Source organism: Apis florea, unplaced genomic scaffold (genome assembly GCF_048593485.1).
Source record: "Apis florea isolate Af1SG1 unplaced genomic scaffold, ASM4859348v1 contig_3326_pilon, whole genome shotgun sequence".
Classification (NCBI taxonomy): Eukaryota; Metazoa; Arthropoda; class Insecta; order Hymenoptera; family Apidae; genus Apis; species Apis florea.
Window position 1 is genome coordinate 2095735 of NW_028256739.1, and position 10375 is coordinate 2106109.

Genomic DNA, 10375 nt, shown 5'->3' on the forward strand with positions numbered 1-10375 from the left:
GTTTGTCGGTTTAATTGGCCGATTGAGAACCGATCGAGCCTAATAACGCGGCATTATGACCGTCGAATGACGAAGCGATTCGGCATAGCATTATATCACAAGCGGTTATACAGAGACCGACGATATCGGCCGAGATGTATCTGTCCGCTCGGATCGGAACTAATTCGATTTCAAAGAGATCGTCGAACCACGTGCTGCGAACCGGTCCGTGACAATGGAAAAGTGAGCGCTATGGTCGACAGTAAGCGCGCCGTGTTCTAATCATTGATCCTCCTATCGATTCTTACGAATATCGAGATGGAACGGATTTTGCTCGAGTAACGTTGATAAGAGATTTTCAAGATCGTTTAAGATGATCTGGAGAGGAATTTTTACTTTGAAACGTTAGAGAGAATATTTAGTAACAATTTTTGTAAAAAAAAAAGAATGCAATAAAATTCAGTGAATTTTATTATAAGTAATTATTTTGAGAAAAGGAGATTTTATCAATTTTGATAATTTTTGGTATAATTTGTAATATTGTAATTAATATCAAGGATTGATAAATATTAAAAAATATCACGTAATTCAATTTTCAAAAATTTAAATACAAATGAGTTATGAGTTATATATCATCAATTAATCTATTAAAATTTTATCAAAGCGTTTCTTCACTAATATTAAAATACAAAAATAAATTATTTTTGTATAAAATTCTTATAATTTAACATTCGAAATCTCATATAGAAATGATTTACGCTATATCATTAGTAGTACTCGTTGATTAATTAAAATTTTATAAAAGCATTTCTTTTAAAGAAAGAAAAAAAAATTGTTTTCCATATAAGATTACATAACCTAACTTTTAAAAACTCAAATATAAATGAATTATATTCGATAATTTATTAAACAAAGAAAAAAAATTATAGATAATTAGATCGTTAAATTAATAAAATTATAAACAAATTAAATGTATCATTATTATCGCCAACTGGTTCAAATTTTCTACTAAAGCATTTTCTCGACCAAACGAAAAACGAATCTTTTTCGTGCAAAACGTTGAAACCTTAGACAGTCGTTTACGAAATTTCGTGGGCTTAACTATCCTTGAGACGGTTCTTTCGTCGGCTGCCCGATATTTAAACCAGGGTTCTCGCACAAAAGAAGACGAGTACACGTTGGGAGTCGTTTATGGTCTCGGAGTTAGGATAAGGCACGTTCTCTCTGTAATTACGTCGGATGTGATAATTATGAGAACGCAACGGGCACTTGTCATTCTGTAACGAGTTTTCTTTCATCTGCATATCCTGGCCTCGTCCTTCTTCGCCTTCTTCGTCTATGTCCATGTAAGCAGTTTACGCGGTCTGCTCGATGCTCGTCCTTTAAATTAATATTCCCCCTCTTATTAAAACTACTCGCCAACTTTTATAAACCGCGATTAATTCGTGGCCGTGGTTAATTATACTTAATTAATTTTTTCTTAAATCCAAAATCGATGAGCTAATCGTATCGTGGAAAATACAATTTTTTATGATTACTTCAATACTTTTCTTTTTCTTTTATTAATGTGTTTTTGTTATAAATCGATATGTCGTACGACATAGCATAGACAATCTATAGATTCTTTTTTATATATTATTCAATGATAATTAAAAAACAACAAATTTTAATTTTCATGTCATTGTAAATAAACGATTATTATTTATCGAGAAGAAAATGTTCCTGAACGAAAATATATCGAATGGCTTTCGCCATACTCTCCAATACTTGATTTAAGCATAAAATAATAAATTTTCGAAAGTTTTAAAGCGAATGGAAAATTTTTGTTGATAAAAGTAAAATTGTATCTAATAATTTCTAAAAAAAAATATTTTCTAAAAGGAAAGTCTTAAAACATTTTGCTTTTGTTATTTGAATTCTCCATTGCAAATAGAACGATTAATGTTAAATTATAAATAAGATATATCTCAACAATTAGTTTACTCTTTTTCTTTACGTAATCGTAAATACATTATTACAACTTTCTTCCAATTTACAAATGCCTCTTGCTTCTTCATTCAAACTTTCACATCTAATTTTTCTCATAAATTATAATATCTACCTTCGAATTAAATTAAAACTATGTATCCTTTTCCGATGAAATTAAAGGGCATCCGATATTAAAAAAAAAAAAAAAAAAAATTTAACAAAAATCCCTTAATAATCCAAACGATCAAAGCGAACGCAATTATTCAGATCCACGACTTTTCACCACCTATGAAACGACAGTTTTCAACAGGGTGTAAGAATTTCCAAGCGAAACACATTGTCCCTCGACCTCGTTGAAACTGCTGCTCACGAGCGGTAGACGAATAAACCGATCGTAAACCGCACTCGATTCGAGTTAGTCGGCACATAATACCGCCACTTTCGTCCCGTATAACGGTGTATGATGCTTCGGCCAAGGCCCAAACGTCGTTGGAAGATGACTGAGCAGGCACGAAGCTCAAGGTAACTAAGCGGGTGGAGAGAAAAAAGGAATAAATATGTACGAGCCGACCCTTTTTACGAGAGCCGGCTACGGGTCACGTGCGTGTGTACACAAGTAAATATCCTTGCTACGCTTTGGCGATACAATGCATACCTTGTTAACGTGGCTTGCGCAAAGTATATCGCAAGGACGCCCACGGAGGCGAGCTTCCGCGAGCCAACACCGAAACCACGAGCCAGGCCGGCCAACCTGGCCCCGCCGAGACTTTAATGTCCCTATGCGCACTTTTTTATTAGCAACGCGGCGTGCTATGAATAAAACTCGGCGGAAGAGAGGGCGAACGTTGAAGAGATGACAACCGGTTGTCATCGCCCTTCTCTCGGCGAAGGATGGCGACAAAGTAACAGGGAGGGAGACGACACTTCAGTTATTTTCATCCCCTTTTTTGTTAGTCCTCCTCCTTTTTCTTTATTTTTCCCTCCCCCCCCCCCTCTTCCTTTTACTTTTGTCACTTTGTTGTTTTTCTTTCTTTCTTTTTGCTCGGTTTTACGGGAAAGTTTTTGTGACAGTAATTTTTAGTTTTTAGTAAAACGGTGAAATATTGTTATTATACATTTGGAAATATTATATAGGATTATTTGAAGTGTTATGCTATAATGGGATAATGATCTTTTGAAAGATCATAAAGGTAAAAGTAATGTAAAAATTACAGTTAAGATTTATTTATTATTAAGTTGCAAGCAATTAATTTTGCACTAAATAAAACGAGAGACAAAGACAAAGAGAGAGCATTGTAAGAGCAATGTGACGGAGATAGACGACTTATTCTTTGTCTTATATGAATTTCAATTTGCTCATAATTTAATCAACATATTTGTAGACCAACTTTTGTATTTATTTTGATATTTAGAATTCATCGAGGTGTCTAGTGAATATATTATGTACTTTGTATAAATTGCTCAGAAGTTAAATTAATGAATTCTATTTTCTGAAAACTGTGAAATTAAGTGTAAATATAATTTGTATCTATTTTTTCAAAAATCTAATGATTAAGATTGATAGAGTTTAGATGTGTGAATGGCAAGTTATTTAAGAAATTTGTAAATATATATCTATGAAAAAATTCTACATCGCATAAATTAGGTATGAATATCAATAAGAAACGATTTATTATTTTGAATGTTAAAGATGATGATCTTATCTGTTTCTTACATTTAACAAAAAAGAATAACAATAAATCAATAAATTGTGGTTTATTGTTAACAAAAAAACAATTATTTTTTAACATTATTGTTAAATTAAATCAATAACAAATAAACCTTAAATTTGAAAATGACTCAAAATTTGAAATGCAGTATTGCTCTTTATTCTCAAATGGAATGAAAAATGTGCAAGAAATAAATCATAAAATAATCGACTAAAGAACAATATTATTCTTTAGAAAAGAATAGAATGACATGTCACTCAAGCTTGCTGACTCAAAGTCAGCAAACGATTTTGAACAGGTATAAAAATTTATTTTCCCTTTTATGGACCTCTCATTCATTTTTGGATCTCTCACTTTACAATTTCAAACAAAGAAATGATGGCTTCCCTATTTCAACCCAGACTATTATTATTATAGAGAATTATAATATTATTAATATTATTTTACAAAAGTATATATACATATAGTTTTAATTATGTAGCAAAAATTTTCATATAAGAAAATCTATGCATTTTAATTTTAATGAAAGTTTTTGCAACTTATTTTTAAAAAAAAATCTTAAATGTGTAAAATCAATTTTAAAATTTTTACCAATAGAATATTAAAATTTAAATATTTTATAGTTTAATATTTTCTTTTATCTTCTACCATTAAAAAATTATATTTAAAAAATGAAAATAATATTAAAGATTGAAAGTAAATATTCCATTAATAAAAAAAATTATTCTACATATAACTTACTATGATCTGCATATTCATAAGATTTCATGAAACAGAATTATTGATTCTGATTACACGAGTTATCAGAAAATTTAATTTCCATTTATCCATCCACAAAGTTAACAATATTAAATTGTATCCTTTTTCATCTAAAATATCTTCTATTTAACATTATTGAAAATAAACGAGATGTTTCAAATAATCGTTCATCCCGTACATTTACTAATACGAAAAAAAATTTAAACAAACTTTTCATACACTTAAATACACAACATTTACATTGCATCTAATAGCTTAGGCTAAGGGTCTAATAGATTAAGGATTTTCGTAAAAATTATTGCTGAACATCATTATCCTAATATTTTTACCTGGATCAGTAGGGATTAAGGATTAAGGATTTTCAGAAATAGAAATTGTCCCTTGAAGCCATTATCCAAAGTATCGAAATATTTTTACCTGTAGTGTCGGTATAAATATTCGTACAATTCTGAATTTTAGCCAGTCTTTGGACAACCAGCGATCAAGTAAAACGGTACGCGAAATCTAGACCAGTTTTAAAAAAGTGTAATGTTTTCTGTAATCATGATGAGAAACCAAAACAAGAGAAAAGTGTTTCAATCGATACAAGATAAGATGACGATTGAGACGAGTGCATCTATGAAAATGAGTCATGAATACGGGATTTCGCGAGATATGATACGCGGAGAGTACGATTTTTTATCGAATTTTGGAAATAGAGGAGAGCACATGCAATATAAAAATCGTAAAGGACTTTTGAACGAAGACGTGGAAAAGTGTTTACACACGTGGCAGCAACAAACAGTTGGGAATCCATTGACCAATTCGTCGCAACAAGAAAAGGCGATAAAGATTTGTGACGGATACGGATCGACATTATTCTTTGGTAGCAGAAATTGGCTACGGATTATTAAAAATCGCTACATGGCCCAGTCTTATAGACAAAAAGCTAATGAGGATAAAGCTGCAAGAATATTCGTAAATAATTCAACGACAGTAAACAGTAAAGAGGAAGAGGAGAAAATAGAAGAGGAACAAAGGAAAATAGACGCAGAATATATGGAATTTGAAAAAAAATTAAAGAAAGAGCGGATGCTCCAAAAAGGGAAAAAAAGGAAATATGAAGAGCAGTTGATTCAAAATTCAAAATTAAACTTTATAGAAAAGAAGAAAGGAGATTTAAATACGCTGGAACAAATTATAAAAAAGTATGCCGACGATGATGAGACTGTAATAATAATGGGTAAAACTATAAGAAGAATTCTTGAAAATAAAGGTACTATTTTTGAAGGTTAAGAAAGTGAGATTTTCATTGTCTTTATACCTTATTCTATTTTTGTTATTTGTATAATCAGTTAGCGATATATCGATACAATTATATTATCCGTCAAATTTATTGTTGTCAGATTTTTTTGAAACGAGTATTAAAAAAAAAAAAAGAATTTATTGAATTAACAGATTTGAAATATATAAAATATAAACATATACATCTGATCCGTAATAAGCAACTGTTTTCAAACGAGTTGCTTATTTTGAAACAAAATTGTATCACGTTTATATATAAATTTGAATTACGCGTATGTACGTAATATATTAATAATTCGCTTTTTATTTGCAGAATAAATTCATTACTGAAATTTTCAACATCAAAATGGGATCGTACAATGCAAAGTAAATATTTTCATTCTTCGTATTACGATATGCATAAATTACTTTTGCTTTTTGTACAATCAATGTTACTATTATCGCATATCTCATTAATATTAATCTATTTTGTTTGATATTCCTTTTCTTTTTTTTTTTCACGTTAACAATTCATTAGTTCACAAGAAAATAAAAAGAGAACTTTCCTTCTGAAGGAATGTAATTGTATATAAATGGTAGAACAATTTGTATATAGTGTAATATAAAAATGTATATAATGGTAGAAAAAGTAAATAGTATTAGTGAAGTGTAAATTATATAGATATTATATAAATAATTTTATAAATATATAACAGAATTGTAAATTATACGTGTATATGGTGAATATGAAAAAATGTAATTGTAAATAAAAATATCGTCCATATTCTATTTATCCTTAAAAATAATAAACAATCGCTGAATCCGAACTGAGTTACTTATTTCAAAATTATGTATATATACGTCAGAATCACTAATATTAGAATAGGAAAACATTATACATGCTTTTATTAAACAATGTCACTGCTCGTTCGACTGTAAATATTTATGACTGTTCGATTTCACCTCCCATTCGTTCTCAGATCTTTTATTTTCTGCAGTCAACTTGAAACAAACAAGCGAGTTATTATTACTACTAATTACTACTAATTATTATACTTAATATTTTTCCAATAATTAATATATATTCTTTCAAGTTCTTTTCCTATTATTTTAATATTAAATTAGTATTGAATTTCGAAACAAAAAATGAAATATATATTTTGGATGATTGTTTTACATGATATTGTAAAGATTTGAATTAGACACGAGATTTAGAAAAAAATGTAATATTTCTTAGAATTTATATTGCATAGTAAAGAAGTATGGATGAAGTTCGCCCATTGACTACCAAGTGACTAACATATTAGGAATAAAGAAGAAATAATTTGCATAGTTAGTCATAAAAAAAAAGGCAATAATTTTATAAATAATTTCTTTAATTTCTCTCAGAGAATTATTTCTGTGTTCACAAATGAATCTGTCTCTTTATAATAACAAATAACAATTGCACATGATTATCTTATACTATAAATATTATGTATAGAAAGTTGAATAAAATTCATTCGATCAGAAATTAAATTATTAATCTAATAAATAACATAGTCTAAAAAATCATTTTCACTCTTTCAATGGACAATCGTGCTTTCGATAATCGCGAAAGATTATCCAATTTCAACGTATCCTTCGATTCACGTTCCTTTTATCTCGATTAAGATCTTATCTCTTCATCAACAATATATGAGAAGGATTAATTAAAAACGTCTAAAATATCCATCCTTTACGCGTGTTTACATACGTTGAACAAGCAAGAAAGTTATCGACTAGCAGCTTTAACAACAGAAGACTTGTCTATCCGCATTGCACGAGCAACGATCCATGGAGAGAGGAGAGTTACCATCGGAGCAGAATCATCGAGGAAATTTTCATGGCGTATCGCCCGACCAGCTTTCAGCGACGTCCAGTGGCTTTGGAGGCTGGACAAAAAGACGCTAACTCGACAAATTACTTTCACCTCCTCGGTCCCGGGAGGCAAGATCGATGAACCAGCCCCAACCTCGAATATTATCCAGTCATTTAGCCCTTCGTAAAGTTATCGAAGATAATATCTTCATTAAGGACCCAGCGAAATTCCAATGAAAAACCAATCCTGCTCGACACGCGCCCGCGATTTCGGGCGCCATTTTTTTTCCAGTGCACTGGCCATGCGCCCCATTCCACCCACGATTATTCTCATTAAATCTTCAGTTCTCGGTATAGTATCCTTAGCTCTCACAATTCAATTAGAAATTGCGCGAAATTTAATAGAAACAATATTTCAATATGGCTATTCTTAGCATTAATTCTTTAGCTATTGTGGTTCAAGTGTTATTTTGATAATCATTTCAATAATTAATTTCATTAATTGCATGTTCGATAAAATTTTTGAAATTCCATTCCAATTATTCCATTTAGAGTTACTCGTAGCATTTAGGTCTCTGTTGTATTAATCCTACACTTATTTCGAAATTGTGTCAATCTAAATTTTTAAATTTAACATTCCACCACCAAAGTTAATTTTTTAGTTAGTTTAATGTACCTAATTTCTCTTCTAATCTATGATTTTCAAAATATATGACTGTTTCTTTTTTTCAATAATTGATATTGATTTGATTGATAAGATTTCTAGTAATTTCTTTTTCTTATTATTCATAAGATAGATTCATATTAAATAACTTGCAAATCGAATTATTCAATCGTCATTTTATTTAATTGAAATTTAATTTAGACAGGTGATTTTGATCGACTTGAGGTTAATTGATTTGCTCAATCGAAAATTATATTGCTTAATGTAAACGCATTAATTAAAACAGTAAATAATTCATACATTGATTTTATATCAATAATTTTGAAAAGGACAGAATTTCATTTCAAGAATTAGGACTTAAAATAATTATTAAAAATAATTATTAGGATAGACACTTTGTACATAAAAAGAAATAATTGAAATATCGTGTTTGCTGTTTTACAATATATCAATAATTGTTTAAAAATACATAAAAGATTGTTCGATGATAATATACTTGATCGAGATCACAATAGTTAAGCAACAACAAAAAAAAAAAAACAACTAATAGATATACAATTCCACTTTTGAACAAATATCTTTCTATTGATGTTACAATACAAGTACATATCGTATAAAAGAAGTTTTAAAATCTTTTCCACATTATCCCCCCTATTCAAAAATGCGCAGTTGACAAAAAAAAATTAACGATAAAATAGCAAAACATCGATCAATCGACCGATATAATATTCCCTTCTCAATCGTATCGTATCGAAGATTTCAAACAACGAAATGAAAAAAGGCTATGGTATCATACAATTTTCAAAAGTCGAACGTTCAACGAACGAAGACAAACACCTATCTCTCTCTTTCTCTCTTTCTCTCCGCACCTTCCTCGTCCTTTGTCGTCCAGCGTTAACGTTTGTCACGCGCTCCTTCCTTTTCCCTTCTCGAGACGCTTCACGACGCATTCGAGCGGTGGCAGCGGCTCGTTTACTAATTATTAATAAACTAATTGCGGCTTCCGTAGAGGCACGCCTCTCTCACGTAAATCAAGACACGCCGCGAACGACCAACACACAACCAGCTTGAGGGAGAGGAGGGGAGGAGGGTGAGTAGGGGTGAGTGTTGGGAGGAGGGGTGTCTTTAAGCTTTACTCTCGCTCGCTCACTCATTACGCGTCACACGTGAAATATCTCTGCACACGCGCGCAAGAGAGGGGGGGGGGGATCGTCCCGTGTAAGAACACGTAACAACGTAATTTCAAGGATTTACAAATCCTGGATAATTTTACGAGCATCAGCATCGGGCGCGCGTGTAAATTGCGATTCGTAACGAGCCCTGTGCCGAGAAATTAATGGCTACTGGGTTGGATAACGTTACGACGAATACCCCCGATCGTTCTGATTCCCGTGGTTAACAGGGCGGAGAGCCTGTGGTGGATTTTAGGATAAAACTGATGCGAATTTCAATACGTGAGAAAAAATGCATTAAATTAAGAGGTAATATTGAACGTGATATGAAGGGAGCGTAGGGATAAGCACGTACAGTGTCGTTCAAAAGTTTGAAAACGAAAAAAAATCTTGTGTGTATATAACGGAAAGATCGTTATGATAAATATTAATAGGTGGAATTTGTTTAAAATTTATTCTAATTAAGGAAAAAATTATTTGACGAATCGAAGATTTGATTTTGAATAATTTAAAATTATTAATTTGAAATTTTGTCGTCTTGTTTTTTAATATATATTTACTATTCGACGAACTTTAGCTGCAATAAATAAATTTAATATGCATATACTTTTTTATTAAAAATTTTTCCTTAACATTTAGATAATATAATATGTGAATGCAATAACAATAAATATAATATTTGGAGCTCAAATCTATAAACGTTACTTAAAAATTGGAAAATTAATGCATATATTTTATTTCATTATATTGAAGTTAAAGTTCGATTGTTCAAAATTATAAAATAAATTTCAATTTGATAAGATGTATGACTGACTTGATCTATTGCTTAATATTATTTAATAGAAAAAATATATATAATTCGATATTAATTTCTGAAATATATATAACAAAGTGTTAATATATTTATGATATATTTTTTGGAAAACCAAGATTCTAGAAACCAAAATAAATTAAATATAGATTGTTAAATAGATAATATTTGATATTTTATCAATTTTTGAGTTCCAGGAACATAATATTAA

The 10375-nt window shown here is 30.3% G+C and overlaps 1 protein-coding gene across 1 annotated transcript; it reads left to right on the forward strand.

Annotated features, from left to right (window-relative positions):
* The first annotated feature begins 4943 nt into the window (after positions 1-4943).
* Positions 4944-5690, forward strand: LOC116415240 (uncharacterized). The gene has a single exon (XM_031919736.2). It carries the CDS (start codon positions 4944-4946, stop codon positions 5688-5690), a length of 747 nt encoding a protein of 248 aa, XP_031775596.2.
* Positions 5691-10375: the final 4685 nt, after the last annotated feature.